This window comes from Pelecanus crispus, chromosome 19, assembly GCF_030463565.1.
Source record: "Pelecanus crispus isolate bPelCri1 chromosome 19, bPelCri1.pri, whole genome shotgun sequence".
NCBI classification, from domain to species: Eukaryota; Metazoa; Chordata; class Aves; order Pelecaniformes; family Pelecanidae; genus Pelecanus; species Pelecanus crispus.
In genome coordinates, this window is record NC_134661.1 from 8,352,470 (window position 1) to 8,375,294 (window position 22,825).

The 22,825-nt window shown below is 60.4% G+C and overlaps 1 protein-coding gene across 2 annotated transcripts in view; it reads left to right on the forward strand.

Annotated features, from left to right (window-relative positions):
* The window catches only part of ZBTB16 (zinc finger and BTB domain containing 16), a 67,378-nt gene that overhangs the window by 23,969 nt on the left and 20,584 nt on the right, over positions 1 to 22,825 (forward strand). The window contains exons 2-3 of one of the 2 annotated variants that reach the window (XM_075723259.1): positions 8,974 to 9,071; positions 19,925 to 20,011. In XM_075723259.1, the coding sequence (XP_075579374.1) occupies positions 8,974 to 9,071; positions 19,925 to 20,011 (185 nt within the window). The remainder of the gene's footprint in view (positions 1 to 8,973; positions 9,072 to 19,924; positions 20,012 to 22,825) is intronic. The other variant, XM_075723260.1, reaches the window with a different exon arrangement.

Genomic DNA, 22,825 nt, shown 5'->3' on the forward strand with positions numbered 1-22,825 from the left:
CGCGCCTGCAAAGCACCCTCAGAAGAAACGCCGGCTCCGCTCGTCGACCTCTGGCAGGTCGCTCCCCTTGCGTCCTTCCCGAGCTTTTCAAGTTTCGGGAGGCTCTCCGGGGGTCGGTGAGCCGAGGGCGGGTGGCTTGCGTGGCAGCCAAGGCGAGACCCCCGGCCGGGCTCGCGCGCGCGCCGCTGCAGCGGGGAGCGCCTGGGGTTCTTCCCATCCCCTGACCGAGGGCGGTGGCTCTGCCCGTGCCCGAAACGCGGGCGCAGCGCCCGGCCGTGCGCCCTCGGTCGCGTGCCGGGAGCCTGCAGCCCGAAGCAGCCCTGCGGGAGGGCATGCCGCGACGGGCAGAGCCAGGTAGCGGCAGGTTGGAGTTGGGCGTCCTTACTTCCAGCCGCAAAAACACGGTGCTTTGGTGTCGCTAGTAATAAGAAAGTGTTTTCGTCAAGGCGCTTTATTCGTCTGCGTGCTGACATCTGGAGAGCGGAGATAGATATTTTCCTTAAGACTGTATTTCCAAGCCATGAGCTCTTCCCTGGCTGTTAATTAATCCTTTGTAGTTTAGCGCCTGATGAAATCATGACTCTATGAAATTTTAATCCTTGCGCTGTATAGGCACAGCGGAGATTATCAGAGGACCCCAGGTGTGTGCTTGAAATTAGTTTGTTGAATCTCTTGCATATTTGATTACCTTATAAAACTCCTCGGGATGCGGGCCGCTCGCCGGAAAGGCGGCGTTTGCCTGTGATCGGTGCCCGTTCCTGGCTGCGGTTCCCGGCCGGGCTGGTGCGGAGGGAGGGGAGCCGAAACCAGGGACGCACCGGGGAGGGGGCACCAGCAGCACCGGCGTCGTCTGCGTGGCGAGGCGAGGGGCGGGCAGCACGCGTCTCCCCGAGGGGCCGCAGCAGCCCGGCTTCTGCCGCGGATTTATTTCATCCGGCACCAGGGACCCGAAGGAGCTGGCGGGGAGGGGGGCGGCGGGCGCGGAAGTTTGTGCACCCTCCGAGGAGCAGGCGCGGGGGAAGAAACGGGATTGGGGCTCCTGGCAGGAGAGGACGCTGTGCAAAACTCGCTGGGGACACAAAGCTGGGCGTAAGGTCGTCGGAGGGGGACGCGGGGATGTCCCCTCCCGCCCCGCTGCCCAGCCGAGGCTGATGGGCTCGGCGCAGGGAAGTGGCTCCCGGGCTCATCCCGGCTCATCCCTGCGGCAGCCCCGTGGGTACCACCCTGTTTGACATGAGTCCAGCCTCCTCCCTGCGGCCGGGTGACCCAAGAGCCTGGAAATTAAAAAAAAAATCCCCGGACCCTAAAATTCTCTCCCTTATTCGAGTTGTTCTTTGCTCCAGCATCCCGTTAGCATCCCCGATCTCCCCACTTTTGGCTTGCTGGGGACTTTCGCCGTCTCCTCGGGGCCCCGGGAGCTGCAGACTCTTCCCTGGGGGGCACCAGGATGATGCTGCCCGGACCACCCCGGGACCCCTCCCAGCACCTCCCCGAAAAGCATCCGATGCGCCCTGCCCAACGCTTTCCCCGTGTCCTAACCATCCCTTAAGGTTAGGGGGAACGAGCGGCCGAGGCCGGCGCTTTGGCGTTTGTGGACCGCGCCGGTGCTCCGACGGCACACGTGCTGCTAAGGAAACCAGATGACAAATATATTTTTAAACTTGGAATCCGTGAACCGCTTATTATTTCTGAATTAGGAATCAAAGCATCTGAATAGTCACTCCGCTGCTGCGGCAGATGTACTCGGCGCTCGGGTCACTTTGCTTTCTTTCCTTTTTTTTGGTCACAATTTGGTATGATTTTTAAGGCGGCGTTCCCCCCGGCGCGCTGCTTGACGCCTCCGACGCCCGTGTCGTGTTTGCTCGGCGTGCCGGTCAGGGCGGGTGCTCTTCCCCTCCTGCTCAGCATGTCAGCATCACCAGATGCCCGAAGAATGGGGATGATGATGGTTTTGGACGGCCGAATTAGCGCCGGTTATTCTAAGCGGGGCTGCGTGCGTCGCCCTGCGTTAACCCCTTGCTGCCCGCGCTCCAGCCCGCCGATGGAAGTCTGACATTTCGGAATTTTTTTGGCATCTGTCTCGCGTGTCAGCGCGGCTGCGGCGGAGATGCAGGGGCGTTCCCAGGGCCGGCAGCAGCTGCTGCCATCGGTACCGTCGCTCGGTGCACCTTCGGTACAGGCAGCATCGTGCCGTGGCTGCATCCCAAACACCCTCCTGAAAGCCAAGGCACGCAGATCCGCCCGGGTCTGGAGCTGGGGCAGCGTCCGTGCCCGCGGGGTCCGGCTGCGACGGACGGGAGGTCTTTCCCGTTGCCGGCTTTGCCGTCCTAGATAAATCCGACGGCTTCCCATCCGCGCCCATCCCATCCGGCGCATGCCCCGCGCAGCCCCTCGCTCGGGCGGGCGGATGCACAAAGGGAGCGCTGGTGGGGATAAGGCTCCGTCCCGGGAAATCCCATGCAATATATTGAGCAAATAACGCTGAGCTGAACCCAGGGCATTGGAATAAATTTAAAAAAAAAAAAAAAAAAAAAAATCTCTGCTGCCCTATTTGCTGTGACCAGCTCCTCTTTTCCCAGCCCACGGGTCCGGAAACCCGTGCTGCTCCGGGGGGCCGTTCGCAGCGGCCGGTGGGAGCTGGTAAATTCGGAGCACTGCTGCCCTTCTGCAGCATTTATCGGCGTTTGTTTACGGGCAGGGTGTAAAAAACGACTTAAGGCGTGCGTTTGGCGTTTTGCGCTTGTTTTTTACGTAAGGTGAGGCAAAACAGGAGGGCTCCTTTCCTCGGCTTTTTTGGAAAGGGGGAAGCGTTGGCATCCTGGTGAAACGATGTCACGGCACAGCATCTGGTAAAGCTCATGAATTAGCTCGTGGTAAATATAAATATTGTACGGGCAGGGAGTTCTAGTGCTCTCTATTGATAGCTATCCCCTCCCCCCCTCCCTTTTTTTTTTTAACTTCAGAAATAGTAAAATCTTTATTTCCAGCTCCCGTAAGATTTATTTAATTTTTTTTTTTTTTAGGAGCGGTGGTGGCTTGAGGGCAGGGTTTGGTTTGTTTTTTTGGGGTTGTTCTTTTTTTTTCCCCTTCTTAATTTATTAAACCGAAAGGAAGGTCTGGGCTCCCTTCCCCCTTCCCGTGCCCTTAATAGCTCTCCCTGCTATTTTAATCCGCCGGGCTGGGCGATGAGGGCAGAGCGGTGGCCGTGCAGGAGCCGAGGCTCCCCGGCACCACGTCCTGCGGCCGGTGCGAGCAGTCCGCTGTCGCCGAGCCTCGTAAATAACCGTGTCGGGGAGGGGAAAATCACCTTCGCCGCCGCGCAGCAGATGGAAAACTCTTATCGGAGGATGCATAACGTGGTTTTTGCAGACGGCTTGCCGCCCGCTGACCTTGGCTTTCCGCGGGATGCCCGCTGCAAATGAGACGTGGCACCGCCGCCTCGATCTTGATAAAATAGATCAAGGGGACGAACTGATTTTCGTTATCGATTTACCCGGGCGAGGGAGGCGCCAGGTGGAGATCGGGCGGCGGGGAGGGCTTTTTGGGCATTATGAAACCCGCTCGCACTGGGGACGCGAAGCCGCGCCGGTCCCGGTTCTCCCGCCCGGCGTTCGGTGCCTGCGCCGTGGCGGGGACGTGCCGGCCGGCAGCCGCCCCTCCGACGGGGCACCGCAGTTACAGCCCGCTATGAATAAAATCAGAAGGCTCCTATAAAACTCTGTTATTGCTGCGGCACAAAGTTAGAACCGCTTGAGGTTTCTGCTCCCCGGCTCTCGCGCGCGGCAATGAATATTTTATAGGAAAGGAAATACTTAGCGTCTGAACCTTTTTATAGCGGTGCCGCTCCTGCGGGCGGTAACCTGCGCCCGCCGCAGCCCCCGCAGCATCCTCCTGGCTCCGCGTCCCCGGGAGACGCAGCAGGAGCGGGGTCTCGACCCGTTGCACGGGCGTCGGGGGATGCAAGCGGGAAACGCTGCGAGATGCGCGAGGACAGATTTCGCTCCCTGCCTCTCGCTTTCAAGTCGGCGCGAGGCTCTTAACGCCGCGCGAATGCACGTCTTTGCCTCGCTTTTAACTTGTTAGGGCTCTGAGGTTTCGCTTACGCGTGCCAGCCTCCCGATTCCCCCGCTGCGTTTGAACCGGCTGCCAAAACACGGATCAGGAGGGATACGGGCAGTGCCGCGCGAGCCTCCAAAGGCCGTCGGCGTTGATCTCCCAAGGCCAGGCTGCATGGGCTTAAGCTGCGCCAGGGGAGGTTCAGGTTGGATATTGGGAAAAATTTCTTTACGGAAAGGGTGGTCAAGCATTGGAAGAGGCTGCCCGGAGAGGTGGGGGAGTCCCCATCCCTGGAAGTGTTCAAAAAACGGGCAGAGGTGGCACTTGGGGACATGGTTGAGTCTGGTCTACCCTTGATTGGTTTAGTGTGGACTTGGTAGTGTAGGTTAATGGTTGGACTGGATGATCTTAAAGGGCTTTTCCAACCTAGACGATTCAATGATTCTATGGCAGGGGTGCAGAGCTCTATATTCCCACCCGGAGCCGTATATTCCCACCCAGAGCCATATATTCCCAGCCGGGAAGCGCCCTGCTCCGGGCTTTGCCTTGGAGTTCGCCGCTTCAACAGGTATCGCGCGAAGCCGCGCCGCGCCGGAGCCCTTCCTTGGCAAGAGGGGGTTTTCTTTGCCTTTCCCCGGTAGCCGGTCGCCCTGCCAAGCTGCGCCCGGCCCAGAGATGACAAAGTGCCCTTTAGTTAATTGCAGAACGGATCGCCTGGAGTTAAAAGTTCTGATTTATACGACTATGCCTCTAACTGCTCAATAACACGGGCCCGTAATCTACTTTCATTTCAAACAGAAGGGTGATTTATGGGGCAGCATGCCGCTTTAGCTCAGAAATGAGGTGTTCAACATATGCTCTGTTGACATAAATTTGGAATTTATCGCTCCTGTCAAAACTGCCTGTTGGACAAAGGTGCGCATTAAGGCAATAAATGGCTTGGAATAGTTTTCTGTCAAATTTCCTAACCATTGTATTCACTCTGTTTGAGGGGAAAAATACACACTTAAAAGTAATCAAACAGCCAAAAGCCACGCGTCTTGTTCAGCGCGGAGGGGAGGGGGGGGTCTCCTCCCCGCTTCCCAAAAAGGGGCGGTGGGGAGGGGCCGGGCGACCAGAGCTCCGTAAATACAAAGAGCAGAAGGCGTTTTTGGGCAGGCTCTGAAGCGGGCGGCGCAGGGCTGTGCTTGCGGCGGCGGTGGGCCGCTTGCGGTGGTCTTTGGGCAGCGGGGCCGCGCCGGTACCCGCGCCCCCGGGGATGCTCCGCCGAGCCCCCGCGTCCTCCGGGAGCGGGCAGCGGCGTTTGCCACCGATCCCAGCCTTTTCACACAAAGCACCCCGTGGGGAAAGCTCATAATTTTTACACCGCGCGGTCTCGCTGGAGTCGCCGTCCCTTTGAAGTGCTTTTTGCGGGGCATTTACAGGCCTTTTTAATTACCGGCAGCTTGCGAGGGGCCAGCCTCCCGCCCGGCTTTTGTTTGCCGGCGCTAGGTGGGGAGGGGGTATCGCCCCGCGCTCGGTGCGTATCCCGCCTGGAGAGCCCTTCGCCAAACCTCCGCGCCGGGGCTCGCTCGGGAACGTCGGTCCCGGCCCCGGGACGCCTCGCCGCCCTGGCAAACCCCCGCGCTGGAGCATCCTCCGGCGCTATCTCGCGACCCGGAGGCTTTGGCCGGCTTCGTGTTTCTGTGTGCCTCCAGCGTGGCATCGAGCAGGAATGACGGAGGAAAACAGTCTTTTAAAAAAAAAAAAAAAAAGGCGCTTTTCCCGATTGCTGCTGCTCCTGCATCCCACAAGTATCTTCTTGGCTGAGCTGCTTGTAGGGACCTTGCAGGAGAAAGGGAGTCCGTGGGGCGTAATTTCAGCATCAGATTGCAATACCGTAGCACGGTTTATCTTTCTGCGCTCGGGTTTGGGCAGCATCGCCGAGGAGCGATGCATTTGAACGTCCTCAACTTCCCCCCCGCCCCCTTTCTAGAGGTGCAACTTCAGAAGCACGTATTGATCTCTCCCCTCAGATCTTAACAGCCTGAGCAGCCGTAATACCTTGCTTACATCTGCCAGGTTTTTGTGCCGTTTTGCAACGTCTCCTTAATCCGGTGAGCAGAAATAGAACATTTCAATCATATTTTGCTACCGGGAAACCGAGCAGATAAAGCGCTTTAAGACCTTGTTGAAAGGGACCGTGCAAGATGGCGAGCGATAAGATCGTCCTATAAGCAGGCGCCGAATGGAAACTTTTGTCGCCGCTGAAATTCGTTGATAGAGATATTGCAAATAAATTACGCGGTGAGCGCCGCGGCGCGTTAAAACAGGTTACGGGACTAGGGGAAGTCGCAGCGCCCGAGTTGGGTGGAGGTGCGGATTTCCAGGGAGCGCTGGGATCGGCGGGCTCCTTGCTCCCGTGTTTTCCCCTCTCCTTGCCGGGGAGGGTGGGAGGGGAGGTCTCGTCCGCACGCCCTCATCTCGGACGGTGCTCGGCATCGCGTGCCGTCGTCCGTCTCGCCGTTACAGGGGCGAGAATGGATTGCCGCAGCCGGGAAGGCAGTCCCGATTTCACCCGGGTCGCTCTGGCTTTGGGGACCCGTGCGGGGTTTGTTTCTGCTCTCTGTCTCGAGGCTCGCTTTAAAAAAAACGAAATTCCAGGTTTTACCCGAATCAATTAACGGCTCGCACTTTAATTCACCGAGGAAGCGTTCCAGCCTCGAAGAGGCGAGCGCTGCGCCGGTGGCACGGAGGGTGCTGCGCTCTTCCTAACAGAGTGGTTTCAGGGCAGAAGCAAGCCCAGCCCGAGCCGGGGAAGTGTGACAGGCACGTCCCTAATTAAAAATGCAAAATGAGAAGATTGTCAGTTATTTAGCTGACTTCTTGGCAGCAGAAGTCCGTCAGGAGGCTGGTGTTTTATTTATTTTTGCAAGGCGGATAAATCCTTTGGATTGTAAACCTTCTTGGCCTGAATTCGTGCGTGACTCCTAATCCTCCGCTATGACACAGTGAATTCAGGACGAGCCTGATTAATAATTACATTATACAGCAAAGTTGAGAGTTGAAACCAACTCCTGCTCTTTTCCTCCCTGCTCCCTCTCCGCTCCGCGGCGTTTGCTCGCTGCCGACCGTCGCGGGGTCTCCTCCCGCCGTCCGGCGCTTCCAGCCTTGCCGTGCAGCATCCCTGCAAAGCGGGATACGGGGCGGGACGCGGGGCCGGCTGCTTCGCACGCTCGCGAGGGAATTGGACGCTGTGCGCCGTGGGGCAGGAGAACGAAGCTTTGGGGCTGCGAGGGATGCTCCAGCTAGGGCTTGGCGCAGCGACAGCTTCGCGCCAGTAAAACTTAAAAGCGGGGGTGGGAAACGGAGCTTGCGCGGAGCCGAATCCCCCTCCGCCCGAGCCCGTGCGCAGAAGGCGAGCGGTCCCCGCACGGCCGGGGCCGAGCCCTCCCGCGGGAGCGGCAGAGGGAGGAGGGTTCGGCGTCCAGCCCCGGACAAGACCGTTTCTGTTTTGTCTTTGGCAACAAGGCAATAAAAATCCCCCGGTCTTGTTGCAGTGATGATAAATGGTGGATGCGATCAGAGGTCGGCACGCAGCGATTTGCTGCGTTGCTCCTCAAACACGTACAAATACTTCTCTGTTTACAGCATCCGATTTTGAAACTTTGCACGTGCTCCTGTCGCGAGCCCTGCCCGGCCGTCGGTACGAACGGTTCGCATTAACCGAGGTGTGGCCCGCGGGCGGCAGCCAGCATGCTTGGCTGGAAGTGTTTGCGGCTCGGGGGCTCTTTGTCAACGCCGCCGTCGAGCGGGGAGCCGGGGTCGCTTTGCAAAAGCGTCCATTTGTCACCAGCTGGCGCGGTGAAATAAAGCCCAGCAGCACCCGTTGCAGGCGTTTCGGGGTGCCGCGCGCCGTCCCTCCGCGCGCCCGGAGCGGCGGTGGCTGCTGGGCGGGGGCGAGCCTCGGGATGCTCCGCGGCGGCGTGGCGTGGGGCTGGGAACGGCTGGCCCTGAGCGGGGGGCGCGGGTTTGGGAGGGGTTGCCCCGGGTGGCAACGAGCCCCAAAAAGCTCAGGGAGCGAGGCGGAGGTCGGTCGGTCGGTCGGTCGCCGTAGGCTCGGAGGATGCTCCTGCCCAGGCCTGTGCAAACGCTGTTAAAGGTTTTTTTCGTTTGATAGGGAGCTGCGGTCCGCTGCGGGTCGTTTGTTGCCCAAAGACGGAGTGTCAGCACCGCCGCGGCGGAGGGAGGGAGATAGCGTGGGTTCGCCCGTCGCGGCCGAGCCCGGCACCCGCTGCCCGCGATGGCAAAGCGGGGGGAGATGCCATGAGCGGTGCCCGAGCCTCGCCCCTGCGCCCCGGGATGCTCGGCACGACGCGGCGGGGTAGGGGATGCGGCTCTGCCGCCGCGGCCGGGGCGTTGCGCAACGCCGCCCGGGCGTAGCTTAGCTCGCGCCTCGTGGTGCCAGGAAACGGTGAGTGGCATGTTTCCTGTTTGCTAGCTGGTGGTTAAGGTTTTTTTGCTTGTGATTGGTGTCATGCTGAATTTGGAAATTGGGATTCGGTCAGAAAGGCGTACAAACAACCTCTTAAATTTTATTTTTTTCTGGAGTACAGTACCCTTTTCAAAAGCGCTCGCTGCATAGGGAAGAGGTTTGCCAACACGTACTTTGCATTAACTCTAGAGTTTGGATTTATTTGGTTATTAAAATAATCCAACTTTCGTAACGATAACAAACGTTGAACGGGAGAAGGTAATCTCATCACTCCCAGGGCATCACGCGGGATGCCCCGTTTGCGCCCTTCCTATAGGGCTTCTCAGACCTGAACCAATTTCGGGCGATGCATAGGTTGCGTGCAACATCGGGAAGTTTCCCGGCGTTGTTTTGGATAACCTTTCCCCCGCGCGCCGGACTAACCCCTCTCTGTTCTCCCCCAGGAAGCTGCACAGCGGGATGAAGACTTACGGATGCGAGCTGTGCGGGAAGCGGTTCCTGGACAGCTTGCGGCTGCGAATGCACTTACTGGCTCACTCAGGTGGGTTGGAGGGGGACGCTCGGGGCAGGACGGGGGGGGACGCTCGGGGCAGGACCGGGGGGATGCTCTCCGTGCCCACCCAGAGCTGCTGCGGCCGCCTGGCTCGCGCGTTGCGCCTGGAGGAGACGCCTGCGGAGCTGCCCGTACCCTTCCCGGGGCAGCGCATTGCAAACTTGTTCTCCATTCCCCAGTGATCTGATTTATTTGAATTTTCTTTTTTGGAGTTTGTTTTCAGTTCTTTAATTGGGGAAATATGTTCCGGGCTAAGCAGCTCGGAATAACAAACTCTCCGTACGCGCGTCGCCTTCGCTTCGGCTCCTGCGCGCGTCCCGGCACCCCGTTCCTCGCCTACGGGCGCCCGCCGCAGTTTCATTAGCAAAACTGCTGCGGAATTAGGCGTCCTCTGCCTAATGAATCTAACTAGCAGGTTCACATGTTGCAGGCCCTTTAATTAAATAGCTAGGGAAGGGCTGGAACGCCGCGCTGGTGGGAAGACTTGTGCTCTGCAAGTCAATGTAGGCTGATGTTCCTGTTGGGCGTGCAGCCCCTTATACAGCTGGCGGTTTAATGTTAAAAAAAACAAATAAAATGCAGGCGGTAACTGGACTGCTTTGCTCGAACGCAGGTGGGAGTCCTTGTCCCACTTGTTTGAGGGCAAATCACTTGGGGCAGCAGGTACCGCAGCCAAAGCCGTGTTTGTGGGTAGCTTTGCAAGGAAGCTATGTTAGATTTTGTATTTTTTTATCTTTTTTTTTTTTTTTTCCCCCCCTCGTACATTCATATTTCTTTTTCCCTTTCTGCCCCTTGTCCATGCTGAGGGGCACGGGTCAGGGACCAGGCGGCAGGTTCTGCTTTTCGGGGCGTTGCAGCTAGCTCTGACCCCACCCCCACCTCGCCGCTTTTTGGGACGGGCACCGGCTCCCCAGGAGGCCCGCAGGCAGTGGCAGGTTGCTGGGGCTGGTCCCCGGGATGCTGGCGTCCCCCCAGAGCGCGGGGGTGCGGGAATCTGGTCCCCGGGATGCCGGTCCCCCCGGCACTGGGGTGCACGTTGCTGGTCCCCCCAAAGCACTGGGGTGCGGGATGCTGGTCCCCAGGATACTGGTCCCCTTGGCACTGGGGTGCAGGTTGCCAGTCCCCCCAAAGCGCTGGGGTGTGGGATGCTGGTTCCCGGGATGCTGGTCCCCGGGATGCTGGTCCCCCCGGCGCTGGGGTGCAGGTTGCCGGTCCCCTGCCGGCGCTGGGGTGCGGGATGCCGGTCCCCGGGATACCGGTCCCCTTGCCACTGGGGTGCAGGTTTCCAGTCCCCCCAAAGCGCTGGGGTGTGGGATGCTGGTCCCCGGGATGCCGGTCCCCTCAAAGCGCTGGGGTGTGGGATGCTGGTCCCTGGGATGCCGGTCCCCCTGGCACTGGGATGTGGGATGCTGGTCCCCAGGATGCCAATCCCCCCGGCACTGGGGTGCAGGTTGCCGGTCCCCCGCTGGCACTGGGGTGCAGGATGCTGGTCCCCCCAGCACTGGGGTGCAGGATGCTGGTCCCCAGGATGCCGGTCCCCCCAGCACTGGGGTGCAGGTTGCCGGTCCCCCCAAAGCGCTGGGGTGCAGGATGCTGGTCCCCTGCCGGCGCTGGTGTGCGGGATGCTGGTCCCCAGGATGCCGGTCCCCCTGGCACTGGGGTGCAGGTTGCCGGTCCCCTGCCAGCACTGGGGTGCGGGATGCTGGTCCCCAGGATGCCGGTCCCCCCGGCACTGGGGTGCAGGTTGCCGGTCCCCTGCCAGCACTGGGGTGCGGGATGCTGGTCCCCAGGATGCCGGTCCCCCCAGCACTGGGGTGCAGGTTGCCGGTCCCCTGCCAGCACTGGGGTGCAGGATGCTGGTCCCCAGGATGCCGGTCCCCCTGGCACTGGGGTGCAGGTTGCCGGTCCCCTGCCAGCACTGGGGTGCGGGATGCTGGTCCCCAGGATGCCGGTCCCCCTGGCACTGGGGTGCAGGTTGCCGGTCCCCCCAAAGCGCTGGGGTGCAGGATGCTGGTCCCCTGCCGGCGCTGGTGTGCGGGATGCTGGTCCCCAGGATGCCGGTCCCCCTGGCACTGGGGTGCAGGTTGCCAGTCCCCTGCCAGCACTGGGGTGCGGGATGCTGGTCCCCAGGATGCCGGTCCCCCCGGCACTGGGGTGCAGGTTGCCGGTCCCCTGCCAGCACTGGGGTGCGGGATGCTGGTCCCCCGCCTCCGGTGCTGGCGCGCGCAGCTCGTGTTTGTTATGGTCGCTTTGGCTCGCGGCCCATCCCTGGCGGGCGGCCAGCTTTGTGGGTACAGTATGTACAGTGAACGCCGAGCCAAGCTTGTCATCGCAGAGGATTAATTTTTTTTTTTTTTTTTTTTTTTTAAATCCGGCGAGGGTTGGGGGGGGGGCGGGGAGCACTCTGCCCTGTGCTCGCAAACAGCCGCCACGAATTCCAGCGCTGTTATTTATTAAAGCAGGAGACCTTTGCACCTCTCCCCTCGCCTCCCCCCCCCCCGCCAGCCCGGGATGAAGCGAGGTTGTGCCGGGGCGGCGGTGCAAGGGCTTGTTTTCAGCGCTCCAAGGGCGGTTTGCCTCCGCGCCGATGGACGATGCGTTTAATTGGGAATCTGCTCCGTGGGAGAGCGTCGCGGTGGGACGGCTTGTGCCCCCCCGGCATCACCCCCCTGCAGCAACCCCCGATGCTGCCGGCAGCAACCGCTGGGTTTAACGGAGGCTGGCATCCCAAAGTTCCCTCACCGAGCATTTACGGGAGATACCCGATGGCAAAGGCGTGCTTAAATTAAGGAGCAAATTGGGGACCGGCCTGTGGCGGGGGGGCTGCGGCAGCCCCTGACACCGCGGGTGCTCGGCGGTGTTATCGCGGCAGCCTTGCCATGTGCAAGGTGAACGCTCGGCTGAATGTTTACGCCGCAATATAAAGCGTAAATGCAAAGCCCTTAATGCCGCGCAAAGCCTTTCCCTACGTGCTGCCTGGCGCCGCCGGCTCCGCACTGCCGACGCGCTCCCGAACACCTGCAAGGGTGGTAGCGAGGGTTGCCCCTCCCGCAGGAAAATGAATTGCCGGGGAGAGCCAGGTGGGAAGCCCGGCTCGTCGGTGATGCGCTCGGGAAGCGCCGTCCGTTTGAGCTGGGGAGGCCGGTGCCGGCGCCGCCGGCTGCGCCGCCACCCTTGCCACGGCTGGTTTTCAGTGGGCGCGCTTGCCAGCGTCCCGGCATGGCAGTTACCACACGGTGAGGGTTCCCTCCCCGGGAGAGGGAGGAAGGCAGATCCATGCCTTTCCCCCCGGCTCGCTTTGCCGCTCCACGTGGCAGGAACCTCCGCCGTGGAGACGGACGCCGCGGCCCTTCGCCATGAGCGGCGGCGAGCGCCGACAGCGCGCGGGGCTGCTCGTGGGCGGCGTGCAGGCAGCGTGCCCGCAGCCCCCTGCCTTGCTGGCCGGCGGCTTTCCCCCCACCCAAATACGCTGGGTTGGTCGAGGAGGGGGGGAAAAGGAGCCAAGTGCTGTCGGGTGGTGGGACGGGGCTGCGCTGGGGGATGCTCGGCGAGCGGCATGCAGCGTGCCCAGGGGGTCCCCGGCAGCGGGAGCGGGATGCAGCGTGCCCAGGGGGTCCCCGGTGGCGAAGCCGCTCGGGATGGAGCCTCGCCTCCCCGCAGCCGTTTTTAGGGGAGGGGGCTTGTCCCTCCGCCACCCAGCGTCGCCCCGTCTCCCGCGGGCGCCGGGATGCGACGTGCCAGGGCGGCGGCGGCGGTGGTGGCGGCTGTGGCCCCCTCGCCCCCGCGCCGGTACCGGCGGCGGCTCCCCAGGGAGGCGGCGGCCCCCCCGCCCCGGCTGGCCGGCGTCCCGCGCTCGGTCCCGGGTGATGTCAGCGGCCTGCCGGCAGGTCTGGATGTTCTGCCAGCGTTCCCGCGTTTATGATCATCCGCAGATGTGCATCCAAGAACACACTGTACCCACAGCAGAAATTAATGCAGGCTTGACTGCCGGCCAAGCCGTGCGCACGGGGGAGAGGAAGAAAGAAAACAAAAACTGTTTAATGCTGTTTATAAATTATACACTGGCTGATGAAAAATACATCTCTCTCCCCCCCCGCCCCCCTCCCTCCCCATCCTCTCTGCCTCGAGAGCCTGAGCTCCGACCAGAAGAATATGGTTTGCTTTTTAGCTCCTGTTTTGGCTGCGTTCCTGGACCCGGCCGCTGGGTCGGAGCCAGCTGCTTTCTTCCCCGCCCTTACCTGATGAAATACATTTATTTTTCACCCGCCGCCGTCGCCTCTCCCCGCTCCCCTCCTTCGGCCGCCCCCCCCCGTGCGTTGAAGCTGGGGTGCGGGGCGCGGCGCCGGGACCCCCCGCGCCCCTACTGAACGCATCGGGCGCGCGCCCGGCTGCGTTACCGCCGCCAAACGTGCGCGGCCATCGCCGCCCTCCCGCTTCCCCCGGCTTTCTGCTGGGTGGGGGAAACTTCCCAAAGTTCCCCCCAGGCCGCGGTGCTGCAGACCCCCGCTCTCCTGGGACGGGGAGGGGGCGAGCGGGGCGAGAGCCCCCCAGTCCTCCCCGCGCGCTCGCCAGCCATTTACGCAGCTTTTGTGTTGGGTTTTTTTTGTTGGTTTTTTTTTTTTTTTTAATACCGCTAATGTTTATCATTTGCCCAACAGGCTTGACAGATTTTGTTTCCTGTCGAGCGGCGCGGCTGTGAAGCCCCCCCGGTTGCCAAGGAGCCGCCTCCCCGCACCGTCACGGGCTGATTTGGTATTCCGCGCGGCACCCCGCCGCATTTCTGTATGCAAGACAAAGTGTTTTGATGGAGGACGATTGCAGGAGTGTCTGGAGGCTGTTTGGAGTTTTATGGCCTGTGCAGTACGCGCCGTGCTCGCTCGCCGCGCGGGGCTGCCGGGGCTTTGGATGGGGTCTGTCATTTTTTCCCCGCCGAGAGGAGGCTGCCGGAGAGAGCAGCGCTCGCAGGGCGGAGGAAAAGGGGAAATTATGTAAGGACTGCCTTTTTTTTTGCGCTCCTGAGCTAAAAAATCTGCATTTGGGGAATTTTTTTTAATATGAGAAAGGCCCCCCCGCGCCGAACCCATCACCGCGCAGCGTGGCGGGCGGTGGCACGGGTCGGGCGCCGGCGGTGGCGCTGGCTCTCGGCGCCTCGCCCGCCCCGGCTCCATCATTCCGGGCGCTTTCCCAGCCTCTGCGGGGCGGCCCGTGGGATGCTGCCGTCCCAGGAGAGCCGCCCGCGCTCCGGGCTCGCCGGGGCGATGCTCGCGGTGCTCGCCGGCCGCGGCGGGCGCAGGCTGGGCGCGTCCTGTCCGCCGGCGTTCGCCCTCGGCTCAGCTGTCCCTCCTTGCCTCCCGAAGCCGGCGCCTCGCTTTTTCCCTTCTATTCAGTCATTGCCTTTTGACGGCACTTTGGGAAAACAAGGAGGCAAAGCCATTTGCCTCCCTAAATCCAAGCCTGCTCTGCAGCGCTGTCTTTTTTTGGCCCTTCTTGGGCTTCTCCGATATATATATATATATTTTTTTTTTTTAGTGCGGAGATTTTCACGACTGTCTCTTCCACTCGGGTGAAACAGGGGAGAAGGGAAATAATCATAACAGCAATAATAAAAATCAAAAAGCAGCTTGATGTGGGCAAAAGAAGAAAACAAGAGAATGGGGTAGAGAACAGGCTAAATTTAAAATTGTAATTGGCTGACTTCCACAGGCTTGCGGGTGTTTTAATGACTCATAATAACTTCATTTAAAACCAGCTGAGCAGAAAATAGATTGGAGAGGAGCCTCAGGCCATTATGGATTTGTTTTTTTTTGACAAGCTCTGTTTTCGGCAGCCAGGAAGGCACTCGCGGAGGGCTCGGCTGCTTCGCTCTCCCGAGTTGGTGGTCTGCCCGACAGAGATTGTATAGAAACCGGGGCCGGCTCTCTTCCCCCCCCTCTTTTTTTTTTTCCCCTGATTAAAAATAGATGCCTTGAGGTATTATTTTAGCATCGCTGTGGTTTGGTGCTTTTTTTTTCTTTGCACTTTTGATGTGGTAAATGGAACATAAATAAAATTGTTTTTGAAATTACTGAATTAATTAGGTAGTAAAGCGACGACAGTGCATAAATTTAGTTGGCGATTTTTTTTTAATCCATATTTCCCCCCCCCCCCCCCGCCCTTTCTCCACCTTCTTGCCAATTACAGCCTGTTAATAATAGAGAATCCCAAATTTTTATTAATCCCCCGTGCTGGGGGAGGGAGGGGAAGAGACGTCGCATCGAACCGGCGGGGCCGTCGTGCCGAAACCTGCGGTGGGGAAGGGCCGGGGCGTTGCTGCCGCCAGCCCGTCCTCCCCCACCGCCCCGCTCCCCGCGCGGAATCGCCCATTTCCCATCCTTCTCCGGAGGATGCTCGCGGCTCCTCTTTCTCCTTTTCCCTTATTTTTTTCCTGGGCTGCGGTTTGTCTTTTGGGAGCGCCTCTTGCCCGCGGCCCCCGGCCCCTCGACGGTTTATCTCGCAGCCGGGGCTGGGGGCGCGGGGAAGCGGCGGGTTAGCAAATGGCGAGACGGTTCGGGAAGGGGAAGGCGGCGTTCGCCGCGCCTGCCCCCTCCGCTGCGCTCCTCGGCGGGGAGAGGGGTGGGGAACCGGAGGCGTCGAGGGGCTGCAGCCCCGCCGGGCAAAGGAGCGCGCCGCTCCTAGCCGGCTTGGGACGTTTTACTGCTTCCTACCATCCAAAGCGCTAAAAGTGGAGAGCCTGTTTCTCGTCCCCAATAAAGTGATCGAAGCGAACGGGCGTCGGGAGGTGCGGTTGGGACGACAGCGGCTAAAACGAGACGAGCGCTCTGTTGAGACCCACCCAGCTAAGCCTGGCTTGCGGGGAGGGAGCCGGCAGCCCCTGCCCGCGCCCGCCTGAGCTGTGCTCGAGGGGACGCTGGCTCGAGGGGACGCTGGCTCGAGGGGACGCCTGCTTGAGGGGATGCTCGCTCGCAGGGATGCTCGCTCGAGGAGATGCTCGCTTGAGGAGATGCTCGCTTGAGGAGATGCTCGCTCGTGGGGACGCTCGCTCGAGGGGACGCTCGCTCAAGGGGACGCTCGCTCGTGGGGACACTCGCTTGTGGGGATGCTCGCTCACAGGGATGCTCGCTCACAGGGATGCTCGCTCACAGGGATGCTCGCTTGTGGGGATGCTCGCTCGAGGGGACGCTCGCTCGGGATGCTCGCTTGTGGGGATGCTTGCTCACAGGGATGCTCGCTTGTGGGGATGCTCGCTTGTGGGGATGCTCGCTTGTTGGGGATGCTCGCTTGTTGGGGATGCTCGCTTGTGGGGATGCTTGCTTGTTGGGGATGCTCGCTTGTTGGGGATGCTCGCTTGTGGGGATGCTCGCTTGTGGGGATGCTTGCTTGTTGGGGATGCTCGCTCACGGGGATGCTCGCTCACGGGGATGCTCGCTCACGGGGATGCTCACTCACGGGGATGCTTGCTCGTGGGGATCCTTGCTCACAGGGTTGCTTGCTCACGGGGACGCTCGCTCGAGGGGACGCTCGCTCGTGGGGACGCTCGCTTGAGGGGACACTCGCTTGTGGGGATGCTTGCTCACAGGGATGCTCGCTTGAGGGGATGCTCGCTTGTGGGGATGCTTGCTCACAGGGATGCTCGCTTGTGGGGATGCTCGCTTGTGGGGATGCTCGCTTGTGGGGATGCTCGCTCACGGGGATGCTCGCTCACGGGGATGCTCGTGGGGATCCTCGCTCACGGGGATGCTCGCTCACGGGGATGCTCGTGGGGATGCTCGCTCACGGGGATGCTCGCTCACGGGGATCCTCGCTCGAGGGGATGCTCGCTCGAGGGGATGCTCGCTCACAGGGATGCTCGCTCGAGGGGATGCTCGCTCACGGGGATGCTTGCTCACAGGGATGCTCGCTGAGACCCTTTCGAGCCATCCCATTTTTGAGAGCTGCTTTAAACCCCAACAACGCTGCCCGCCCGGGCCAGCATGGGGCTGTGCCCTTGCATTTTGGAACTGAAATAAGCTGACGCCTGCCCCTCCTTATCGCTTTGCTTCGGGGGCACCGCGGTCCCCGGGCAGCGCTGACTGTGCCGAGGGGGGGGACGCTGGGGCGGCGATTACGGTGCGGGTAGCGCTGGATGGAAAAACGGGCGGCTCCTCGTGCGTTTGCACCAGCCTCTTGCTGCGGGGAGCTTTATTAGGCAGGGGCTATAAATTTGCTCGCACGGATATAAATGTGCGGCGAGGAGGTTGGTGCCAACCGCGAGGCTTGTGCCGAAACGCGGCTGATACTTGGCAGCACGCGGAGTCCCGTCCCGTCGGGAAGATCATCCGGAGATATCTATGTACTGTAGGCGATACGAGGCGCTGGCTAAAAATACCCTCCCCAAACTTGTGTTGCGCCTTTGGAGAGGCTAATGGTTTCTGTGGGTGTCGTCGAAAGCGCGGAGGGGAAGCGAGAGGGCGCGAAGCAAGCCCTGACACAGGCTCTGGATGTGCTGCTTTCAAATATGTCCTGCTCCCTTTAATAACAAACATCGAGCCGTGGCGGTGGTGGTGTTTTTTTTTTTTTTTTCCTGAGCCCTGTTATAATAAGCTCAGATGTTGGATGACATTTTTCCCGGTGACTCACATAGTAAAATTAACCTTGAACTATTTACATATTCAATCGCCACCCTCCCTCCTCCTCCTCCTCCTCCTCCTCGTCCTCCTCCTCTCCGCGAGCGTGTGTACATTACAGGAATCCTGGCTCTGTATCAGTTTTTGTTTTGCTGATGAGAAAAAAAAAAAAAAAAAGAGGAAAAAAAAAAATTCCCCCGCCTGGAGTACACATCTACTTGAGGGAAAGAACACGCAGTCCTGGCCTTTGGAAATTGGCAGGCGGCGTGCTGTTCCCGCGCTGATAAGAGGTACTGTAAATAAAACTGTACGGCAGCGCCTGCTGTAAAATGCCCCGCGTCTGTACTCATTGTTCTGACAGCTCCGGCTTTTTTTGGGTCCGCTGTTTTGGTACACGCTGTGCTTCCTTATGTAAGCGAGCGCGCCCGGCTCCTCCCGGCGTTCGCCCTGTTTATTTTCGCCTCGCCAGGAATTTTTTTCTGCCCCCCCCCCCTCCCCGGCCAGATGCTGGCCGCCTTTGCCCTTCCTCGCCGTGCCTCCGCAGGGCTGCTCTGGGGGTCCCGCTGCCCCTCCGGCCGTGCCCACGCTCGGCTTTCGGGGGGCACGGGGCACCGGCGGGCGTCCCCGCGCAGAAGCGGGGAAAGGAAGAGCGAGCCCCACGCTTGGCGTGACCCTGCACTTGGCGTGACCCCGCGCTTGGCGTGACCCCGCGGCTTCCCGCCCCGCGGATGCGGTCAGCACCCCCTCGCCGAGCGCGGCGTCCCCCCGGCGTGGACCTGTTGCTGCGTCCCCGTGGATCGCGCTCGGCGGCGGCGCGGCTTGGGAGAGCGTCGAGCGGCGATGGAGAGCCATCGCCTTGGCAACTGCCGGCTGCGCATCGCCCACGCCGGCCGGAGGGCAGCCCGCGGCTGCTGCCCTCCCCGTCGCCCTCCCCTCGCCGCTCCGGCAGCGTCCCCCCGCCACGGGCGGTCTCGGCACCCCCTGCGCCGCGCTCCTCTCCCTGCCGTGGGCGAAGGGAGCGCCGGCGGCGCCCGCGCCACGCTCCGCGCCCAGGGAGCCGCCCCGCCGCCCTCCTCGCGTCACCCCAAAGCCCTTTTTTTTTTTTTTTTTTTTTATTATTTTAATTTTTTTTATTTATCCCTTTGCGAGCGGCCATGTGGCCCGTGCACACTCGGGTTGTTTTGAATGCAAACTTGACATCGCGGCGAGGGCGGCGGCGAACAACATATGCACAGTAAACAGGCAGACTGTCGTATTGATTAACAGATGAGACCTCTATTATCGATCAACGCTTGGCGAGAAAATTTATCACTTTTAATTTCGCCGCTGCCAAATATTTCTGCCTGCGAGCCAGCCGTTACCGAGACAATTTAAAGGCGAAGGAATTCTCTTTTTAATGCGTCTCGTGATGCCGCCCTCTCTCCCCGTCGCCTTCTCTGCGCACCTCTCTCCGGATCCCACCCCGGCGGTGGGGCGGGGGGGCCGGGAAGGGGATGGGGGACGCTGTCCGGACCCCTGGAAACGGGCGGCACGGCCCCCCGCGGAGCCGTGCCCCCCGCCTGGAAGGCTGCTCTGGCACACTCAGCCCCTCGCAGCTGATGAATCAAACCTGGAAACCTAAAAAATGGCTCCGCAGCTCTGTCCCGGCAGCGATGCTTCGGACGTGGCGTGTGTCGTTAATCTGGTTTTATCTGGAAGTTACTTATCGGCCGCTGGGCATTCGGGTTTTTTCCTCGCCCAAGCTAGCGGCACGTGTTGATGGCGATTTTCTAAGAACTCCTCCCAGTACCGCGCCTCTCTGTGATAGTCGAAGGCGCCGCTGAGCTCCTCGCCCGATCGCGCTTTTTCGGCTGCGTCTCCCACCGGACGCGTCCTCGGGTACTGGCAACGGCGGCTGCGGTGGGACGGGGCGGGAAACCAATTACAATTGGATCGGTTACGACGCTAATGAGACGCATTGATGTTGAATGGTTTCTTTTTTAAAAAAAAAAATATTTAATTTTTTCCTGGCAAGCAACGCTTCATCGTGCGCGGTGCTGTTACGTGCAAGGAACGGGACCACGGGGTTAAGCAAGGCGGCTGCGTTCCGTGGCTGCGCGGGGGATACAAAACCCGAACCCCCCGCGCTGCTGCGCACACCCTGCGGTTTGCACGATCCCGGTGGCCGCAGCGACGTCCCCCGCGCAGGTTTGGGCGGGCGTCCCTCCAATAACCCTCCTCTCCCCTTTCTCTCCCCAGCGGGCGCCAAGGCCCTGGTCTGCGATCAGTGCGGCGCCCAGTTCTCGAAGGAAGACGCCCTGGAGACGCACAGGCAGACGCACACCGGTACGTGGCCCTCCTTTCCCCCTTCGCCTAGGCGCGAGTTTAATATTTAGGCTGCCTTTGTAACCCTTTGCCCAACGGAGAGCCTCGCCCTTCGCCGTTCCCGCTTCTGACCTGCCCGGGTCCGTTTCTTGACTTTAATTCGATGCTGGGGCAGGGTCTGGAGCACAGGGCTGGTGGGGAGCGGCTGAGGGAGCTGGGGGTGTTCAGCCTGGAGAAGAGGAGGCTGAGGGGAGACCTCATCGCTCTCTACAACTCCCTGACAGGAGGGGGCAGGGAGGGGGGTGTTGGGCTCTTCTCCCACGTAGTTAGCGATAGGATGAGAGGAAATGGGCTCAAGCTGCACCGGGGAGGCTTAGGTTGGATATTGGGAAAAATTTCTTTATGGAAAGGGTGGTCAAGAATTGGAACAGGCTGCCCAGAGAGGTGGGGGAGTCCCCATCCCTGCAAGTGTTCAAAAAACGGGCAGAGGTGGCACTTGGGGACATGGTTGAGTCTGGTCTGCCCTTGATTGGCTTAGAGTAGACTTGGTAGTGTAGGTTAATGGTTGGACTGGATGATCTTAAAGGTCTTTTCCAACCTCAACGATTCTATGATTCTATGATTCTTATCGCTCTCTACAACTACCTGACAGGAGGGTGCAGGGCTCTTCTCCCACGTAGTTAGCGATAGGACGAGAGGAAATGGGCTCAAGCTGCGCCAGGGGAGGCTTAGGTTGGAAATTAGGAAAAATTTCTTTACGGAAAGGGTGGTCAAGCATTAGAACAGGCTGCCCAGAGAGGTGGGGGAGTCCCCATCACTGGAGGGGTTCAAAAAACGGGCAGAGGTGGCACTTGGGGACATGGTTGAGTCTGGTCTACCCTTGATTGGTTTAGTGTGGACTTGGTAGTGTAGGTTAATGGTTGGACTGGATGATCTTAAAGGGCTTTTCCAACCTAAACGATTCGATGATTCTATGATTCTTATCGCTCTCTACAACTACCTGACAGGAGGGGGCAGTGAGGTGGGTGTTGGTCTCTTCTCCCAAGTAGTTAGCGATAGGACGAGAGGAAATGGGCTCAAGCTGCGCCAGGGGAGGCTTAGGTTGGAAATTAGGAAAAATTTCTTTACGGAAAGGGTGGTCAAGCATTGGAACAGGCTGCCCAGAGAGGTGGGGGAGTCCCCATCCCTGGAGGGGTTCAAAAAACGGGCAGAGGTGGCACTTGGGGACATGGTTGAGTCTGGTCTGCCCTTGATTGGTTTAGTGTGGACTTGGTAGTGTAGGTTAATGGTTGGACTGGATGATCTTAAAGGGCTTTTCCAACCTAAACGATTCTATTCTATGATTCTATAAGGTAAGTCGGCCGCGTTTTCTGCTGAGCTCTTAACTGGGAGCGGTTCGGTACTTGTGTCGAAACCCGCGTGTGGTGTTTGCAAGCCCGAACGGCTTTTGGGTTCGGATGTTTGCTGCTGACTTATTCTGGTCTGCTTTTGCTGAGCTCGTAGCGGTGCTGTTGGTGGAAGGAGGAGCACGACCTGCCTCCGCGGTTAAACCGGGCACCCTCGCAGCGCTCGCTGGTCACCCTTCATTTCTCAGGCCACGTGCACCAAAATTTGATCGGCATGACGGCACTTGGCCACCATTTCGGGTTTAAGAGCAGCTTCCCAAGGGACAAATACCCTTGTCAGGAGTGTTTGGCTGCTCGGGAGCCCGAGAGCGATCATTTACGAGTCATTTGCAAATCCCAGCCTACGCCGATAGTTGCGTTCCCCTTTTCCAAAGTGTGTATTAGGGATAATCGCGTCGCATCCGGAGCTCTGGGAAGGTTTCCTTGCGCTGCCGCGAGGTGCGTGCACGGGTGCGAGCGTCTGCTGGGTGGTTGGACTGCACAGTGGGCGTGCAGCCGCTTTTAGGAAAGGATGCTCGGGGACCTGGGACGCGGGGACGGGGCTTTTGCAGAGGGCTGGACCCAGCTGGGCACAGAAAACCTCTTTCCCCTGGGCTCATAAGTGTTTAAAACCCTGACCGGAGCGGTGGCTGGGGCCGAGCCTTCCCTGGCTCTGCAGCTTGGGCAGTGAATTCCGCATCTTGGAGCCTGTGCTTTGCAGGAGCGCGGTAGCCCCAGCTCCCTGTCCCCTAAAACATGGGTGCGAGGCAGCGGTTGCATTTATCGCTCAGCGTTACCGTACGCACGTGGGAAACGGTGGCGCGGCAAACGCGCGGTGATTTGTTCCCTCCGCGAGCAAAACACCGGCCCTTTCCAAACGGCTCGCTGGAGTTGGCTTCTGCCACGCTTCTGCCGTTGCGCTTCCAGCCCTCCGGCGTGGCTGCCGTCGGGGAGCACGAGGAGCTCTTTAGGCATCTTGCAAAGGCCGCCGGGCACGGGAAGGGTTTGCTCCGCGGCACGGGGGAATTCGCGGCCGGGCAGTCCCGGGTGGAGCCTTTCAGACCCCCAAAAGCAGGCCGGAGCAGGGAAGCGCGCCCGCTCCTCCCCGCGCTGTGTTAGGAGCGGTTTAACCGAGCACGGGCTCGTCTTTCGGCGCTGGAAGCGCTGGCAAACGCCACCGACGGCTGAGGTTGCGCGGGGAGGTGGCACGGCGACGTGCGGGCGCCGGGCTGGCACGGGGGGCCCGGCCGGTTTCACGCCAGGGGTTTGGGCGCCGGCCGGCGATGCGAAGTGCCGTGTCACCGGGCGGGAATAGCTCGGCCGCCGGCCGATCCGGGAGCTGCGCTGGCCGAGCACCGGTTTGTAAATTGTAAAGCGATTGCCCCCCTTATCCAGGGTCGTGCGGCTGGAGGACGGACTTTACAGATCACGGCCTTTTTGAAAACCGCGT